The 20433-nt window shown below is 36.1% G+C and overlaps 1 protein-coding gene across 1 annotated transcript; it reads left to right on the forward strand.

The window, feature by feature from the left end:
- Positions 1–547: 547 nt before the first annotated feature.
- Positions 548–20072, forward strand: LOC110693192 (double-strand break repair protein MRE11-like). Its single transcript, XM_021870323.1, has 22 exons — positions 548–778; positions 1656–1791; positions 2426–2583; positions 3612–3702; positions 5390–5509; positions 5584–5652; positions 5744–5835; positions 5993–6095; positions 6171–6278; positions 6358–6420; positions 6507–6578; positions 6773–6850; positions 7543–7605; positions 7989–8052; positions 8583–8665; positions 15542–15655; positions 15846–15923; positions 16013–16075; positions 16468–16733; positions 18866–18986; positions 19292–19478; positions 19766–20072. Coding segments are annotated over exons 1-22 (2160 nt in total). The 5' UTR covers positions 548–776; the 3' UTR covers positions 19795–20072.
- Positions 20073–20433: the final 361 nt, after the last annotated feature.

Below are 20433 nucleotides of genomic sequence, written 5' to 3' on the forward strand. Positions count from 1 at the left end.
GGCAAAACTATTTACCAAACTAAGCTTCCAGAGTAAAACGCCAACCAGGATGGCGTTTTACCCTGGGCATTTTTTTTTTAATTTTTAGTAAAGGATAAAACGCCATCAAGGGTGGCGTTTTACTACTGGGCAATTTTTTTAAAAAAAACACATTTACACAAAAATGCTAACGCCGTTGGCGTTTTACCCTGAGTGATTTTTTTGAAAATAATTTACCCCCTTAAAGCGCCACCATGGTTGACGTTTTATCTCTGCACACAAATACAGCTACACAGCAACAGCAGCAACAACCACAAGAGCTGCAACAACAACAACAACAACCACAGGAGCTGCAACAACAACAGCAGCAACAACCACAACAACTACAACAACAACAACAACGACAACCCCAACACTCTAAAACGCCAACGACGTTAGCGCTTTTGTGTTAAAAGTAAAACGCCAACGGCGTTAGCGTTTTTGTGTAAATGTTTTTTTTTTAAAAAATTTGCCCAGCAGTAAAACGCCACCCTTGATGGCGTTTTACCTTTGACTAAAAATTAAAAAAAAAAATCGCCCAGGGTAAAACGCCACCCTGAAAGCTTAGTTTGGTAAATAGTTTTGCCACGCGTCTTGTTTGGGAAATTGTTTTCCAAAAACGCTCAGTTTGGCAATTTTTCCCACTCTCATCTTCCTCTTTGTAAACCCCTTCAATAAAACCCTCTTTCTCTCTCCTCTCTCTCTCTCTCTAACTTAAGCAGCACAGCACCAGCAGAACACAAAGCAGCGCCATTTCTATGTTAGCACTCCTCTCTCTCTCCTACATTTCATTTACTTTTTCTTTTTTTTTTTTTTCAAAATTTGTTTCATAATTTAGACATCAACGTCATAATTGTTTGCAATTTTTGCTTAATCTGAATTCGTAAATTGATTTCTAACTTAAACGGCTCTTTAGTTATGTTTGATTTGCTAACGAGTTCTTAATATTCAACTTTTTTTTTTTTTTTTTTTTTAATGCTAGTTAGGGCTTGTAATTTGCATTTTAATTACTTTTTAATTGCGTTAAATTTCAAGTAATTATAAAATGAATTGTTGAATTGAACAAATTTTTAAATTGATTAATTGGTAATGTTATTATGTCAGTTTGGATGGACTACCGATTACGTTTGTGGACTTGTGGTGTAAATTATGTTTGCTGTTGTGGCCGCCGGCCGGGCCGGGTATTCTTGTAGTTTTTCTGATAATGTTGATTTTGATAAACTTGAAAAAATTATGAAGGAAGAAGAAGCAAATTATAGCTCTTTATTTGAACCCTGAAGTAAAAAAACCGCGAACAGTTTAATTGTTCAACACTATTTTAGGCACCTGAAATTATTGTATTGTTTCGAGTTAGATCAAGTTGCTTCTGTCTATCTTAATGTTTGTTGTTTCCTTGTCTCAAGCTGACCTTGATGTCTGAGTTGTGAAATTAGTCCATTTGAAATTTCTTGATCAGGTGAACTTTTCGACCTGTGTGATGCGTGTAAATCATAAAATCAATTGAAAATATGATCAGAAACTGCATCTAGCTCGCCTTGCATCATGCATTAGTCCCTTTGCGGGTCTTATGCAGGAAGTTGGCACTTTACTGTATTATCAGAGTAGTGGTTGTAAATGATGGGTAATTTTTTTTTCAGGGAGGATGAAAAAGATACATTAAGAGTGCTTGTAGCAACAGATTGCCACCTAGGTTATATGGAGAAGGATGAGATACGGCGGCATGATTCATTCGAGTCTTTTGAGGAGATATGCTCAATAGCAGAGAAAAAGCAGGTGATTTCCGGTACTTACCAATTACTGTACTTTTATATTGAATTGTGTTAGAAATCAACACCCATCATTTCCTTTTGATGGAAGCTTGTAATTTGCCTGTCATATATTGTGGTGATGATGTGATTTACGCCAATTTTACTTCTCTCATGCTTCTAGAGGACCTAAGGCCCCGTTTGATTTGATGTAAAACATTTTCAATGAAAAATTAGTTTTCATGGAAAACATATTTTCAAGGAAAACCACACTTGCATATTTTCAAGGAAAACCACACTTGCAAGATAGTTTTCCTTTGTTTGGTTCTTACAAGAAAAGTTAAAGAGAAATTAAAAATAAGAGTGGAAATGTTGGGATGGATGAGAGGAACGTAAAAAAGAGATAAGGAGAAGGGAGGAAAATGTGGCTTCCCTTGTTTTGAAAAGGAAAATGTTTTCCACCATTATAAATGTAGTTTTCCACCCCTATACAAACCAAACAAAGGTATATGGGAAAATCATTTTCCATGAAAACATTTTACATCAAACCAAATGAGGCCTAAGTCTCATTTTGTTGTAAATTATTTTTTATTTATTTTTTATTTATTTATTTATTTATTATTTTTTTTTTATACTTATAGTGACTATAATATGGCCATTAGGTGGACTTCATACTTCTTGGTGGCGATCTCTTTCACGAGAACAAACCTTCCAGGTCAACGTTGGTGAGGGCTCTGGAGATTCTTCGTCAATACTGCCTTAATGATCGTCCGGTGCAGTTCCAAGTTGTGAGTGACCAGACTTTAAACTTTTCAAACAGGTTCGTTTTGCATTTATTTTTATCTATGTTATCTTTGAGAGACTTGTAGATTTGACATTTATGTCTTTTTATATTTAAGAATGTTGGACCTGAATGCACTAGGGTTTTCTTTAAAGCTGTGGCTGTTTTGCTGTTCTAAAATCCTGTATCATCTTGTTTGTGTTGGAAAGGAAGTGGATTTTCCCTTGAAGATTACCTATTTTTGTTTAAATGCATCTACTTCTTTGTCCTTAACTTTTTTTTTTTTTTTTTTTTTTTTTTTTTTTTTTTAATTTTAAAAAAAAAGAATTATATGCATATGAAATTCTTTCTAATAACATTTGAACTTATTGCTATTAATATGTCTTAGCTCAGCAACTTTTGAAAAATGGGGTTAGATATATTGTAGTCCGGAATTATAAGTGGAAAGTTCCATTGAAAAACGATGATGACATAAGCATATTTTGGCTATTTCTGGATTGGGGTCAATGTTAATGATTTCCAGATATCCTTTGAGGGAGATATTGAGGCTATATTATGAAAATGTTGTTACCACGCCTGGTGGATGGAGGCATGTTTTGGTGCAAGAATCAAACTGATTGACCACTGATAAGGTTAGGAAGTGCTGCTTGTAATGGCTCTAAAAATTTTTCTTAGGTTGAAACATGCACCACCACGAAAGACTGGCTTGAACTGAGGCCACAGCCATTAGGAAGTAGATTTGAACAACCTGGGAAGCCCTGTATTGTATGGGACTCCCCAAGAGATATTTTGTAGTATTCCAATCTAATTTAATCTGGATGGTGTTAGGGATTCACATTCCACCATTCAAAACTTATTAATATGATAGTGATGAGAACTTGGTCTCTTGAGCATTTCATCTCTATGTTTCTGATATATGCTACTGAATATAAGACTGCTGTACTGAAGTTAAAGGCATAGATGGCAATTTGTCAGTTGTGAATCTTAGGACCCTTTACAACTATTATTTTGGGTTGTGAGCTCTTGCCTGTATGTCTGATAGTTTAACATGTTTCTCTGCTCTACAGATTTGGTCATGTAAATTACGAGGACCCTCACTACAATGTTGGCTTGCCTGTATTCACAATTCATGGCAATCATGATGATCCTGCTGGAGTGGTATGGCCTGTAGCACAGACAAATTAATTCCTTTTCTCTCAATTTATACATGTGAGGTCTGGGTGATTGATTGTTTCTTTGTGATGTACTTGTCTCAATTTATACTAGGCATTGACTAGCAACTGAAAGGGGGATTGAGTTGACCAACCGTGTCATGAGTTTTTCCATAGTTGGAGTTTGATCTATTTATATGTTGCCTGAGTACCTCACTACCAAATACTTATTGAGATAGGGAAAAAACCACTGAATTCAAAATTTTTATTGTGTATTTTTGCTTGGGGCTGATAGGGGTAGATCATTCTCTTAGATTTCATAATGCTCTTGTCTGATGTTTGGAGGAATTGTACGCGTGTCTCTAATCAATTAATTTTGAAGGCATACTTTGCTGCTAAAAGCTGGTTTCTTTTAATTATGAAAAAGTGGTATGAAGTAGAAGCTATTGTAATACCACTCCCAATTCTCTGGGTTAAACACTTAAAACTGATATACCTTCCTTATACTTGAGTAGTATTATGCGGTGTTGACCAGTGTCTGCCCCCAACAAATTCAAGGCATGTGTCTGGCTGGTTCTTACCTACATGCTAAATAATTTCCTTCCATGAAAGGGTTGTGAATGGTCTGACCGTAGCTACAATATGTCAAATGGTTTATGCTAGTCATAAAGTTAAATTTTACTTGTGTGATGAAATTAATTCTCTATTATCAATTAATCAATTATTTGGTGGAAAGGGTGGGGTATCTTCATATGGTTGAGGCTGTAAATGTGGATTATTGTAAGCTTTTATGACTCTTGCTCTCCCACAATAGCAACCTAAATGCTTGACAAAACATTCATCAATATTCAAGACCCCTTCATTGATTTGCTCTATTTATAGTGCTTTTACCCACTTTAACTGACTATCATCTTCTTCAAGCTACTAATAACAGAATTATGATACTACTACATAAATTGTCCCTCCCTCTTATAGCGTTACCAACCTTTTTGCTAAGAAATTAACTTAGCTTTGGACAGAATTAAGAGAAGAATGTGAGATTAAAGGAAGATGATGAAGATTAGTTGATTAATATCTAGAAAACAGCACTGAATGTGGATAGCTTCAAGCTTCTGAGAGGCTTGATTCTCTCCCAATCAACAATCTAGAAGCTAAACAAAACTCTCCAAAAAATTCAACATGCCTATTTTCATATTGATTTGCTCTATTCATAGAGCTTCTACCTTCACTAACTACTTATCTTCTTCTTCTTCAAGCTATTAATGATGGACCATTATGCTGTACCTAAATTGCCTCTCCCTTTGGCACTGATGCATAGCAATAGGTGGGAATCTAAAGTGGAGTGTTTTTTAAAACCTGACTTGTTTTGACTACAACTTGTGCTATTGATAACTATCGATAGCTTCTAGGTATCCACCTTGCTAAATGTGAACATTTAATTAAATATTCAGATGTATATTCTGCTACATCAATGATTAGGTTTTTTCCTAGAGGGTGTTCTTTTTTCTGTATTGCCTGGCGATATGATCTTTGAAGTGGTTTTTTTTTTTTCTTTAATTTTTTTTTATATAAATTTGTTTATTAATTTCTTGGGTAGAGGGATTATATCAATGAACAAGCACATGGTTATCATTATATGCTTCCTGGTAATTTTTTTTCTGCTATGCTGAAGGTTTACTTTATTTTCATAACAGGATAATCTATCTGCTGTTGATATCCTCTCAGCATGCAATCTTGTCAATTATTTTGGTAAAATGGATCTTGGAGGATCTGGGGTTGGCCAGATTACTGTTTGCCCTATCCTTATCAGGAAGGTTAGTCTTTTATGTTCTCAGCTTTTTTTTTAATTTTCAACTTTGCAGTGAGTGGCTGTATTATGTCTTTGTAGGGTTCTACGTCTGTGGCTTTATATGGCCTTGGAAATATTCGGGATGAAAGGTTAAACAGAATGTTTCAGGTGCTTTCTTTCTCTTTCTATCTAGTTCATATGTATATTTCTGAGTTAGAGTTTGTAATTAGATATAATTTTGTCAATTTCTTGGTCCTAGACTCCCCATGCTGTTCAGTGGATGCGCCCTGAAGCACAAGAAGGATGTCAAGTTTCGGATTGGTTTAATATCCTTGTTCTCCACCAGAATAGGTACTAACATTACTGATTTCTATTCAAAATGATTTCCTTATCTATTCATCCTATAGATATGTGGATGAAATGCTAATGCTGGAGATTCCATAACCTGAGCTTTAAGATGTTAGCAGTAGTGTTTATGCTTTTATAACAAGGTCTTTCTTTTGTGCAGAATAAAAACAAATCCTAAAAATGCTATAAATGAGCATTTTTTACCGCGATTTCTTGATTTTATAGTTTGGGGGCATGAACATGAATGCCTAATTGACCCCCAGGTGCAGTATTAGATCTCTCACAACTCCTTACCTTCATCATTCATTCCTAAAACTGAGGGACTATTAATTTCACAGGAAGTTTCCGGGATGGGTTTTCATATCACACAACCTGGTTCTTCTGTCGCAACATCGTTAATTGACGGGGAATCAAAGCCAAAACATGTTCTTCTCTTAGAAATTAAGGTGGTGTAATAAATTATAATTGAGGTTTTGTATCTTTTCTACTATAACTACTTATCGATAACTTATTGTGCTTGTTTAGGGAAATCAATATCGCCCAACTAAAATACCTCTGCAATCTGTGAGGCCTTTTGAATATGCTGAGGTAATTACTTACAGATTATATACTGCTGATTATGATGAACGACAAAATTACCCAGTTCCCTTATTTTTTTATTGTTCAATCTTCAGGTTGTGTTAAAAGATGTAACTGATATCGATCAAAGTGATCAGAATGCAATTCTTGAGCACTTGGATAAAGTGGTAAAATTGCTCTATTTAAAATAGTTCCAATTTAATGTGTCTGTTGAGTACCCCCTACATCTGTTTCTGTTACACCCTTTCAATATCCAATCTCAAAAAATTTCTACTCCGTAGTTAATTTCTGGTGGTGATGCTTCATATTCACAGTATCTTAATTTGATTTTAGTGTAGATAATGTAGTCTAAATTGCTTAGGTCAGAGATCTGATTGAGAAGTCTAACAGAAAAGCGGTCAACAAAGCGGAGGTGAAGCTTCCATTGGTTCGAGTAAAGGTTAGTCCTGCTTATTTTATAAAAAAGATTGATATTAATTGCTGGTGACTTACCTCTTCCTAACATTATCATTAATTTAATCGAGCTTAAGCTTTTGGCTACAATGATGGGTCATCAATATGATTTTCCAGATCTGAAACAACATCTGGAGACTATAATCAATAAGTGGAGTCTCCTACTAAGTATTGTGTTGGCGTTTTGACCACCTATTATTTTCCACTTACTAAGTACTTGCCTCTTTTAGATTTAACTTGTACTAAAACATACAATGAAGTTCATATAATACTGATACACTTCTTATTGGGGGCGGAGGGACAAAGGTTGCATTTGGTGCTTTGCTACCATCGGTTGAAATCATTGTGCAAGACGTAAGAGTTCCGAACTTTGGTTTACCTTGAAGATGAAAGCTTTATTAGTAGTAATAAAAATGTTGTGAGATTTTCCATATTTTGTCCTGTCATCTATTTTTCTGTTATTTCTAAAATTTCTTTCAAGCAGTTGAAGGAAAAACAATTAATTTTTAAGTCATGTTGGACTTATTATAGTTTAGTTGGAAATTAGGATTTGTTGAAGGTTTCTTTTTCATATCATTCATTGCTTTTAATTATGCTTTTCTATTTCTTGTTGAATCACATTCTTTCATTCAAAAATCTTTTCTATACTGTGCTTATTTCAATCTTTTGTGATGATAGGTAGATTATTCAGGATTTATGACTATAAATCCTCAAAGATTTGGTCAGAAATATGTGGGCAAGGTATACCATTTCATTCGTCCCTTGATATTCACACGTTATTCTTTTTTAGGCTGTCTTTAACTATTGGTGACATTTCTGTTTAAAATCCCATTTATATTTTGCTTTAATTCACACCCCTATTACCTACAAGACACTTGCAATTATCATCAGTGTGATAAATACTTTGCTTTAGTTGAGACTTCAATGCCAAAAGATTGATATGGTGACGCATCTATCATGAATTTGACTATTTTCTTTTTTTATCTGAAAGGAATTTGACTATGTTTTTTCTAATCTAAATGCTCTTCAAACTCTTGCAAATTATTTGGGATGGTGGTTGTACTACTATCCAGCTACATTGTACTCATAATTGTTAGTGAAATAATAATCTTTGCAATTAATAGGTGGCAAATCCTCAGGATATCCTGATATTCTCAAAGGCTTCACGGGTTAAGAATCGAAGTGAAGGTAAATCATCCTTTAGGCAGTGCTGTTCACAATTTTTGTTAATCTGTTTGATTACTAAGGTTGAGGAAATAGTGACTTGTTTATATTTTTTCTTGGATCCCATGTCATTTACTCACTTGAACCCGCTGCTCTATACTTCCTCTTTTTTTTTTTTTTAAATATTTTCACACGTGGGTTTGTACGCTATATATAGCCATGCAGATATACATATAGCAATGCAGTTTATCCTGCTGTATAGCGGTTTTTGTCTGCATGTCCTTGATATGTTTTTCATTTTTGATAAAATTGCTTAGAATGCTTACCTTTTACCAAAAAGTAATATGAATAAGACGGTTTCCATATTTAGATCTAGACTAGATAGCTGTTTAATTTTTTTATTTTTTTTATCCAAATGCAGGTCTGTATTGGGGCTGCTTCTTGTCACATCCCTTTTGAATTCAATCTATTAAATTGTTGCTATAATACATATTCAAGTTTCCTTATTGTGTTTCAATTTATTTTATAAGTGTACTTTAATATTCTTTTTCTAGGGAAAATTGACAATTCTGAGAAATTCCGACCGGAAGAATTAAACCAACAGAATATTGAGGCTTTGGTTGCTGAGAGTAATTTGGTATGTATTTTTGATGTTTGATTTACATCCCTTTTTTTCCCTTTTTTTTTATTCTACTACATTCACATGTCTCTTTATTGGTTTGGATTGTTTTTGGTAATTGGTAAATGTTGTCTGAATTTGGACCTCCTCGCACCCTACTTGGCTGGGCTTTCTATTGGGCGGCGGTGGTGGCTGATTCCTCAAATATCACATTTTGGACTTTTCTTTTCTTTGATGCTGCTGACTGCATCTCATATAGATTCTACCATTCTTCTCTATTGATCTCTCAAATTGACTATTATGCCTACTATCAGATTGTGTTGTTAAATTGCTATTCCACTACAACCTATTTCTGTAGCTGCATTCTACTTTTATTTTATTTTTTTGTTTGAAAATTAACTTAAACCAGTGATTGAGAAAAATGGAGTATTTGCCACTGTTTTTTGAATTAATATTTGTTTGTTGTGGTTTAATACAGACTAACCTCAAATTTTGTAATGATGTTCTTCCTGCATGAGGGTGCCAATAGTTGAATTCAAATTACTTTACTGGTGATTAATAAAAAAAATAAATTTTGGGTCATGTAACAATTTAGTATACTCACAATTTGCCGGTCCTGGCGGTGAAGCCAGGAATTTAGGATTAGGGGGGCCGATATTACGTTTAAAATGATTAAAAAAAACTCTATAATTATAAACATAGAAATATCATTCAATCCTAATCACTTCTAAGAAATTAAACATCTTTCCTTTTGAATTCATCATTCTCTTATGTTGATGAGGTTTTTCTCTTTACTTGAGGCGAAGCCACCTAAAATATATATGCTAGATATTTAACAAGTGTCATGGTCATATATTAGACAAACTGTTTCAATTCTATTATTTTACTTTTCAGTTACAAAGCAAACGATACTCCCTCTGGTTTTTTAATGCAAAACTCTCCTAAAACAGATTTTTTTTAGATGCAACACTTCCCTAAATAGAAATATTCTACGCTATTTTATTATATAACTCTCCTTTTATGATCCCCATTCCTACCACACTCCACACTCATACTTTTTATTTTATTTTTTTATTTTTTATTATCTCTCTTCTTTCACATCCCTTTATTTTAAATAGACTATTAATACACTTATCTCTATTGTATAATATTTTATTTCCCAACAAAGCTCACATACCAAATTCTTTAACAAATTCAACTCAATCTACTAAAACTCCCCAAAGTCTAATGGTTGCATTTAAAAAAAGCTTATTGAATCGTTGAGTTGCAAGTGGAGGCATAGGGACTTTTCTTGACTTTTCTCTCAACCATGGCGATTTTCTGAGCTGGTTTCTTCACTCGGTTTGATCAATCATGGCAAGGAAGAAGAAGCAATCTACTCCAGCACCTCAAACCTCCAACCTAGCATCATTGACTACTTCGAATAATGGCTTGGTACAACTTAATAAATCTGGGTTTTCTGGAAATCCAGCTTCGATTCGGGAGGGTTTCAGTGAGCTTGATGATCTGGTTACTCCTCCTCCTCACCGGTTCATCCATCAGCTGGAATGATTACTAGGGCGGATCTGAGAACTCTTGAACAGCACTATCAGTCGGTGCTTCCTGATCACTTGAAGAAATCCAATTGGTTACTGTTCCATTGACCCAAAATCGATCTGCTGGTGAAAATGCTGGTGTTCGAGTTCGATCTCCTACTCGTGATGCTAATGCTAACATCCCTGGGATCAAGATCAATTTTGGATCTGTGCAGAGCAATCTCAATGCAACAGTAACTCGAGCTCCAGAAGTTACTGTTCCATTGATTTTAGAGCCCTATACTGGATCTGATGGTGGTATAGGGGCTAATAAGCCAAATGGACAGCCGGAGCAGGTTGGAACTCTTGCTAATGGTAATAATGGATGGTCTGACCTGTTTAGGGGTAAGCTTACAGCAAAAAGTACAACTCTGTCTTTTGTTGCCCCTGTTCTCAAGAATGGCAAACCAGTAGCTCAATTGCAAGCTGCAGAAATTCAGGCTGGTAATGATAAATGGTCTAATGCATTTGTCCTATATGTTGTTGGATTCTACCCTACTATTGCTGCAATCCATAGATTCATTTCCCAACAATGGGGCAATTTTGGAAAACCTGAAGTGTTTTGGCATGATGATGGTTATTTTGTAATTAACCTATGTTCAATTGATGATAAAAATGCTGTCCTATGTTCTGGTCCTCACATGATTAATGGTAAACCAACAATAGTTAAGCCTTGGACTGATAAATTCAATTTCCATGATGAGATATTAAGAACAGTCCCACTTTGGGTGAGAATTCCTAATCTTCCCTTAAACTGTTGGGGGCCTGAAACTCTTATTAGGATTGGAAGTATATTGGGAGTTCCTTTATATGCAGATGAATGTACCTCTAGACAGCTCCGGGTTTCTTTTGCTAGGTTATTGGTTGAGGTTGATATCACTATACCCTCCCAAAATCTGTGGGGTGGAAAGTCCAGCTGGAGACCTTGTTGAACTTAAGGTTCAATTTGAATGGTCCCCACCTTTTTGTAAAAAGTGTGACAAAGTGGGGCATAACTGTGATGCTGTTCCTAAAGTTAAGTCTAAGCAAGTGTCTGATTAGGCTCAAGCTAAGAATACTCAGCCTGCTCCTGTAAAGAAAGTCTGGGTTCAAAAACAGCCTAGCTATGTTGAGCAACTTGATCCTGGACCTTGTCTTGCTGCTACTCCTGCTCCTGGTATTACTACTGCAAATTCTGAAGATGATTGGAGGGTGGTTGGAAGGAAAGACAGATCTCAGCAATCTAAGGGTCAACATTCTGCTATTACTAGTACTAATACTTACAGTGTCTTATTGTAGAATGAGGTTAATGACATAGATCCTATTGGGGGTGATGGGAATCCTCCTCTGGGGACATGATTGTTGCTTCTTGGAACATCAGGGGCCTTAATGACTCCAGTAAATGCTGCTTACTGCTCATAATATAAATGTGGTAAGCATTCTGGAGACTAAAGTGAAAATTCATAAGGCTCCTTTTATTCAGAAGAAATTTGGTAGAGCTTGGTCTGGGGTCTGCAACTACTCTCATTCTTCTAAGGGTAGAATTTGGGTGGTTGGAAGCCTGATATCATTGATCTTGATGTTGGAACCTGTATTTATCCGTTATTCATGTTACTCTCACAACCAGAGATTTAACTCATAGCATTGCCTGCACCTTTGTTTATAGGCTCCACTCTATACAGGATAGGCTTTCTCTTTGGACTGGTATTAAGAATCTTGGTAACATTGCTATTCCTTGGCTTTGTTTAGGGGATTTTAATACTATTCTTTCCTCTGATGATAGAATTAATGGAATCTTGTAACTGAGTATGAAGTTAAGGATATTAAAGGGTGTGTTGAAGATATGGACCTCACTGAGTTGAAAAGAAAAGTACTGGTGCTTTTTATTCATGGTCTAATAAAAGCTTAGGTACTCGTAGAGTTGCTTCCAGAATTGATAGAGCTTTTGTGAATCATAGCTGGTTTGACCTTTACACTCAGGTTGAATCTATCTATCTACTTGCCTCCCTCTCTTTCTGATCACTCCCCTATTTTGATTGAATTACAAGTTGATAATCCTGGTCATGGTAGGCCCTTTAGATTCCTCAATTGTCTTGCTGATCATGCTGATTTTGATAGAATTATTGGGGATGATTGGGCTCAGAACACTGTCTGGAAGAACCTAAAAGCAGTTAAGGCTGGTTTGAAAACTAGACAGTTCTCAAATGTTGCTGATAGAGTGGCTCAAGCTCATAATCACCTTCTCAGTATTCAAAAATCAGCTTGTAGGTGATACAAGCAAAGCTGTTCTTCACAGTGAGGAAGATTGCAATAAGTTAAATAAACTAGAGTTGATTGGATTAACCTTGGTGATACTAACTCTCACTATTTCTTCGCAGTTATGAAACAAAGATATCATAGAAACAGGATCAATTCTATCTTTACAGATGATGATGTCCTGCTTAAAGATCATAAGATGATTTCTGTTGAAATTGTGAAGTTTTATAAGAAACTTTTGGGTTCCAGGGTTACTATTCTCCCTGCCGTTGACATTGGTACTATGAGGAGGGGCAAACAGTTAGAAGCTGGGGCCGTTGGTGTTATGTGTACTGATGTCTCGTATGCTGAAATTAATGCTGCTCTTAGTAACATTGGTAATGAGAAAGCTCCTGGAATTGATGGCTTTAATGCTATGTTCTTCATGACAGTTATCAAGCAAGATATTTATGGTGTTGTGTGTCACTTCTTTCATACTGGTAAAATGGCTAAGCAATGGAATTGCACAACTATAACCTTAGTGCATAAGGTTTAGAATCCCTCTTAAGCAAATGACTTTAGACCTATAGCTTGCTGTACTATGGTCTATAAGCTCATTTCAAAGGTTATAACTAGTAGATTGGCTAGAGTTATTGGTTCTGTCATAACTATGGTTTTATCCCAGGCAAGCACATTGGTGACAACATCCTTTTGGCTACTGAATTGATCAAGGGCTATACTCATAAACATATCACTCCCAAGGTTGATCTAAAAAGCATATGACTCAGTTGAGTGGAGCTTTCTTGAAACTGTTCTTGGTGAGCTTGGTTTTCCTAACAGAGTGATTAGGTGGATTATGGGGTGTATTAGCACTGTCTCTTATTCCGTTCTCATAAATGGTTATTCCATTCTCATAAATGGTTTAAGCTCAGAAAGGGTTAAGGCAAGGTGATCCTATGTCACCCTTCCTTTTTGCTATCTGTATGAGTATGGAGTATTTGTCCAGGTGTTTAATGAAATGGTTGCTGATCCTGAGTTAAACTTTCACCCTAGATGTGAAAAACTCAGTGTCACTCACCTTATGTTTGCAGATGATTTGCTTTTAATTGCCACTATTTCTGTTTAGCTTCTTTTCAGTGCTTTTCAGAAGTTTGGCTTCTAGTCTCTCAACAAACTTGCATAAGAGTGATGTTTATTTTGGGGGTCTTAATATTGATGCTCAAGCTGATTTGCTCAATATTAGTATTCCTTTCAAGTACTTGGGTGTGCCTCTTTCTTCTAAGAAGCTTATTGTCATTTAATGCAGACCTTTAATTTAAAGGATTACCTCTAGAATTGATTCTTGGGATGCAAGGAATCTGTCCTATTTTGGTTGATTACAATTACTTAGAAGTGTCTTGTTTGGCATTCAAACTTACTGGGCTCAGATTTTCATTTTGCCTAGGAAGATTCTGTAGGAAATGGAAGCTAAGCTTAGATGCTTCCTTTGGACGGGAAAAGGTAACCCCTCTAGGAAATCTTTGGTTGCCTGGAAATTTCTTTGCCTTCTTAAATCTTGTGGTGGCTGGAATATTACTTCTCTCAGTAAGGAACACTGCTGCTGTCACTAAGATCCTTTGGGACCTGTCTCACAAAGCCGATAGTCTTTGGGTGAAATGGGTTCACACTTATTATTTCAACAACAAAGTTTTCTGGGTTGCTACTATAGAAGATTTTGAAGTGCAGGGATGTTGAAAATGTGGGTCGCTGGGATAATATTGTTGATAGGGGAAAGATGCACATCAGAAAGTTGTATAAGCTTTTGATCCCCCAACCTCCTAAAACAGAATAAAGAAGAATTATTTGTAATAATAAGGCTTCATCTAAGAGCTTGTCATTACCTGGCTTGCTTGTTGGGATAGGCTTGTTACTAAAGACAGGCTAATCACTTGGCATATTCCTTGTGACCCAGTGTGTTTTGCAAGTGAGAATAGCTCATCTGTTCTTTGATTGCAACTTTTCTAAGAGTATTTGGAAGCAAATTCTTGGGTTACTTGGCTATAAGAGAACTTTTAAATCTGAGAAACAGTTAGCAAGCAAGTTGTGCAGTAGCAGGCTTTATGCTATGTGTTTTGCCGAGACTATTCATAAATTCATTGATCTTTACTGGCAGCTGCAAGTCTTCTATTCAAGTTTACAGAGATGTATTTTTAATGTTGCTTGTAGATGTAGTGATAAAGATAGGAAGCTTTTGATAGCGTGATCCTTTTGTCCTGTTCCTGAGCTTTAGTTGCCTCTTTTGGGCTTCTGAGTTCTGAGTTCAGCTTTTGCAGGCAGTTTGGTTGTTTTTTTGGTTGTCTTTTTGGTGTCTTGTCTGGTACTGGGTCCAGGCACCCTTCCTAGAAGGTGGTCGGTGAACCCTTCCTAGAAGGTGGCATCACTATAGTCAGAACTTTGGGTGGTTTGGTTGCCTGTTTAGGCTTGTGTAGTTGGGGGGTGCAACTTTGCTTGCTGTAAGTTGTACCTTTTTCTTGCCTTTGGTAATAAAATCTTTATTTACAAATATATATACATATATATATATATATATATATATATATATAATAACACAGTCACGACATTATAAGTTGGGTAGAATATTTTACAAGTGGTAAGCATAAGAAATAGGGATTAGGAAATAAGAGAATTGAGAAATGTACGGAAAAAATAGAAAAAAAAGAAGGAAATGATAGGCGTGAAGATGGAATAGAAAAAGAAAAGAGTGAAAAAAAATAAAAAAAATTCATTGCTTGTACAAGGACTCGGTCCCAGAACCTTGTCTATCCAAAGAGGATAGTTTTCTGTTTCCCTGTGACCACCTTAGCTAGGTAAACATCTATATCAGACAAAAATAAAATACTTGCACATAAAATAACAGGCAATGGAGGCCAGCTCAGAAATATAAAAGGCTGCAAATATGGGTCATGGGGGCCAGGCCTCCATTCCCCTCTGCAGCCTACCTCTTCATGTGTCAAATGCATCTTTGCTAAACCAGTTTGTTACCAATTGCGTCAGTATGTCATGGTTTGTAAACAGCTACATGAGCTGCCTGAAGTTTGCTTACAATTTTCTTCTTTTAATCTTGCAGAAAATGGAGATCCTTCCTGTCAATGATCTGGATATTGCACTACATAATTTTGTCAGTAAAGATGACAAATTGGCTTTCCATGCTTGCTTGCAACACAATCTTGATGAAACACGTGTAAGTTGTTATTAGTAGAAGTTTCGTCTCTGTTTACTTATTAAGTGTAGGTTTTTATTTTTATTTTTATTTTTTTTATTTTATTTTTTTTTAAACGTTTTTTTTAATGATGATGAGCCCTAGATATGTTACTTTTCCTTGTTTTGTTTAATACCTTTTTCTGAACATAATGCGTCATTCATCTCTGTAGAGCAAAATTGCTGAAGATTCGGACACAGTGAAGTTTGAGGAAGAAGACTTGATTGTCAAAGTCGGAGAGTGTTTAGAGGCAAGACTTTATTTAAGATATTACGAAGCTTTATCTTTATTACTACAGCAAAATTTGAGTCTAATTATTCTTTTGTTTATTCTTTTAAGGAACGTGTTAAACATAGGGCAACACACCCGAAGGAGACTTTTTCCTTCAGTGCTCCATCAGAGGTTTGTTCTCTTTCTAAAGTCATCTCTCTTTGTTATTGATGCTATATGTTCGTATTATTCCTGAAACCTTTTCTTGAATGAATTTCTGGAATTCTGCTACACATTAGATGAACGGATTATGTATCTGTTGAACAAAAGAAGAGCATCATTTATTTAGAACTAAAATCAGTCAGACTTAAGATTGACGGAATGACTGCTCAACTATACCACTTTGCCTCGATGTCTTCTGATAATGCAAGGGACTCAATTTTTGTTATGATGCTCTCATCTAGCTAGAGCACGGAACTTGTTTTTGGATAGTATTTGGATTTGATGAATAGCAGGCACAGGATTTGTGTGGTTGTGATGAATCTTATAGGTTGTTGATGATGCATTTTTTGTTCTTTTTGTAGGAGTTCCGGGGTAAGCGCATGGCAGGAACAAAAAGTGCAGCATCTTTTAGTGATGATGATGCCACCCAACTTTCTGGGTTGAAATCTACTGCTCGAGGCAAGAAAGCAACAACTAAAGCCCTTGGCTCCTCCCATGATGCTGCTGAAACTGGTAAAATCTCTACGAGAGGAAGGGGAAGGGGAAGAGGAAGGGGGAGAGGAAAAGATGCCACCAATATGAAGCAGACAACTCTTGATGCATCGTTGGGTTTTCGCCGTTCTCAAAGGTTTGATTTTTTCATGCCTACTTCTGTATCATTTCCTTGTGTCTCTTCTACCTATACTCTGTATGTTCACATGATTGTACACAAAAGTTGCATATTTAACCCAGAATGGTTGGATTTTTGATGGGGAGCTCCTAAATAATTTAACCCCTTCCCCCAAGGCAAATAGTATGTTGGTTTGGATGACGTATTAATCATACTTCCCACGTAGTTGTTTTGCTGTGTGAGAATCTATGTTTTCAAATTCTTTTTTGGGTAGGTGTGTGTGTGTGTGTGCGCATCCTCAAGGTTGGATGACCCAGTTAGCTCCATTAGTGTATATCAAGAATCTCATTTCGTATATTCCTTTACTTCTTTCTTGACTGGAAATTTATATGTAGACAAAAGGTGTGGGGATTATGCAAGCATTTGTTGCAGTTCAATGAAGTTGCTGATTCCATGTAGATTATAGATAAAAGTAATGAAATATTTGGGATTGAGAGGGAGAGAAAAAGTAGGACATGCTGTTCGTCTTAAGGTAAAATTCAAGTCGTCAATATTTTGTCAGCAATTTACTTCCTCTTTATTTTTTAGGAAAAAGTACTTTAAATAATCCAACCTTTGCCCCATTCTCCCAAAATAAACCAACCTTTGGATTATTCCTGAATAATCCAACCTTTATACCCCTTCTTCCCAAAATGAACCCAAATGACCGGTTACTTAAACAACCGGTCATCCCTTTCCCTCTCCTTCCTCTTACCATTTGCCATCATCTTCCTCCATTACCACCACCCAAAGCTCCACCTCCGTTCACCACCCTTGACCACCTTACACCAAAAACAACCAGCACTACACCTTTGGCCACCACTAGCACCAAAACAGCCACCACCTACCGCACCTCAGCCAGCTGACTTCAACCCCCCTCCACCCCAAAACAACCTCTCACCCACCTGTTAACAAACCCACCCTCATGAAATTAAATCAGCCCCCCAAACCCAACTCCCAAAACAACCCATTACTCACCTGTAAACAACCCCCACCCCCAAAACAACCCTGACCCTCACAAAATCAGCCCTCTCCCCACCCAATACCCACCGCCACACCATCGAAGTAACCACTCACCCATACAAAATCAGCCCCCTACCCAAAACCTTTAGCCACCTACGCATTTCGCCTGTAAAAATGGCGGAAATTCCTCCAACGAAATCAACAACTCCGGCTAAATCGATTTCTTTTTCTTCTTTAGATCTTCCAAAAATAAAAAAAATCGAAAGATCTTTGCTTTCCTTTACCTTTCGTTTCCTCTTCTTCTTTCTCTAAGTCTTCACTTTCTCTCTCTTGAATTTTCTTTGTGTGTTGTCCTCTTTTCCTATTCTTTATTTTTCTCTCTCCTGGGTACGTTGGTGGTGGTGGTGGTGTGTGTGTTGGTGGTGGTGGCTGTAGGTTTATGCTGGCTAGAGGAGGTGTTGTTGTTGGTTAAGTTAAAGGGGAGGTGAAGTGGTAATGGAGGAAGGTTATGGAAGGAAAGGAGAGAGAAAGAAGGATGGTGGTGGCTATGGTGGTGAATCTGGTGATGGGGGAAGAGAGAGAAAGAAGAAAGAAGGGTGGTTTTTTTTTATTTATTTATTTATTTATTTTTTTTAATTTTAATATAGTAAATTATAAAAAAACAAAAAAACCAATTAGGAAGTGCCACATATAGGTGACCTGCAAGGTGTGATATGGGAAGAAGGGGTATAAAGGTTGGATTATTCTGGAATAATCCAAAGGTTGATTTATTTTAGGAGAACGGGGCAAAGGTTGGATTATTTAAAGTAATTTTTCCTATTTTTTATTTATTACTTTTCATTTCACGCTTGTCAATGCATTATTTCAATCACCAACATCTTTAATTACCAATATGAATATTTTAAAATTTTAACATTATGAAAGTGTAAATTGAGACGAATCTAACATATCCCACGACTATACTTTTCCTTAAATATAAATCATCATAGCTAATAAAAGTGTAGTATATGAATAGTGCAGAAGTCAAATTATTGCATTTAATAATAAAAAAAAATAACAAAGTAGATAGTAGTGTAGATGTTGTCTACTCAATTACATTCTTTACTTGTAGATTTGGTGATTTCTTATTATAGCTCTCTAAACTGCAGATCTTCATCAGTTGCTGCTTCAGCCTCAGTTCATAATATTGCTGGTGATGATGATAATGTTGATTCTGCCTTGAGTGATGAAGCAGAGGAGTACGTAGTTCAGGAGGTTGCTGACAGTTCGGTATGTGATCTCCTCTTTGTATGCATGATAACTTGTAACTAATTTTTGAGGGGGAATTTGAAGCATGGTAATTATTTTATTATATAATTTCTGAAGGAAAGAAACTAAACATAATTTTATTAGGAAAAACAAAGTTAGTATAACAGTGACAATCATAGAACATGGTGAGGGTAATGTATACAGGCCCTTCTGCTGCTACAGGGGTAGGATGCAAAGCTGTGTACACTTCTTCCCCCTTGGTTTGCCAATGGGGTAGATGCTTTGCAAAGTCTTTATGTAAATAGAACCATTGTTTTACTTGCTAGGGCGATGATGAAAAACTTCAAGGAAAAGGTCGCAAACGAGCTGCACCAAGAGGAGGGGGTAGAGGTTCTACACAGCCCTCAAAGAGGGGAAAACAATCAGGGAGCTCTTCGCTTCAAAAGATGCTTATGGGCAAAGATGATGACGATGACATACCCAATCGATTTAACAAGTCTCAACCCAAGGTCAGAATGTTGTATGATTGATTAATCTGACTTTGGTTTTTTTCATTGCTCTAATCTGAGCATCTGAACAAAATTTCTTAAAGTTCTTTTCAGTGTGCCTTTCTACTTTTGCTTTCCTGCTGTATCTGAGCATGAAATTTCTTGCATGTCAAAAGGCCCTTGCCCTTGAGCTAGATTTATATAGTAGTGAAGATTTTGATGGCTTTTGCCCTCACTTTAAAGAACCAAAAGGGTCTTAGACCACTTAAAATATGTTTTAGACCTCATTTTTAGTGTTGTTTATTCAGGTTTCAAGAAATTATGGAGCTTTAAGACGATGAGTTGATGCAGTCTTTTAGTCCTCACCAAATTGGCATTGAATTCACTTCCTATAAGGCTATAAGGAGCTGTTTCTAGCGCTACTTTGAGAAAATGTTTGGAAATTCAGCAATATTATAGGGACCAAAATATGGTCATCTTATAGTGAATTTTCCGTAATTGGCAGTTTTCCAATTGGCCAATGTATAGTAAAATTTGGAAGTTTTGCTATGAATTTGTTTGCCGTTTTTTCTGTACTTCATTGCTGTTAATAAAACTATTTGGTATATTTCATGATGAAGGTTTTCCTGCAGGTTCGTGGTTGAGCATCTGCTATGAGCGTCCTCGATTAAATTGGTGATGCATGTACTTAATAATATGCATAAGACAATATGAAGCATAATCTTTACATAGGGTACTAATATTTAACTAATTATAAGCTGGTAGCCCAATTACTCGGTGAAATTATGAACAATGAGTATGTTAATAATACGAAAAATTTCACATTAATTCAGTCATAGGTGTGATTGTATTGGATGCATCTCAGGTCATATAACATAGTATGGAGCCATATGCACATTTCATTTCGAAACGAGCCAGACCCAGTTAATATCCTATATCAATAAGTTATGTTGATACCAACAATTAAAAAAAAAATATAT

This window comes from Chenopodium quinoa, unplaced genomic scaffold, assembly GCF_001683475.1.
Source record: "Chenopodium quinoa cultivar QQ74 unplaced genomic scaffold, ASM168347v1, whole genome shotgun sequence".
Taxonomy (NCBI): Eukaryota; Viridiplantae; Streptophyta; class Magnoliopsida; order Caryophyllales; family Amaranthaceae; genus Chenopodium; species Chenopodium quinoa.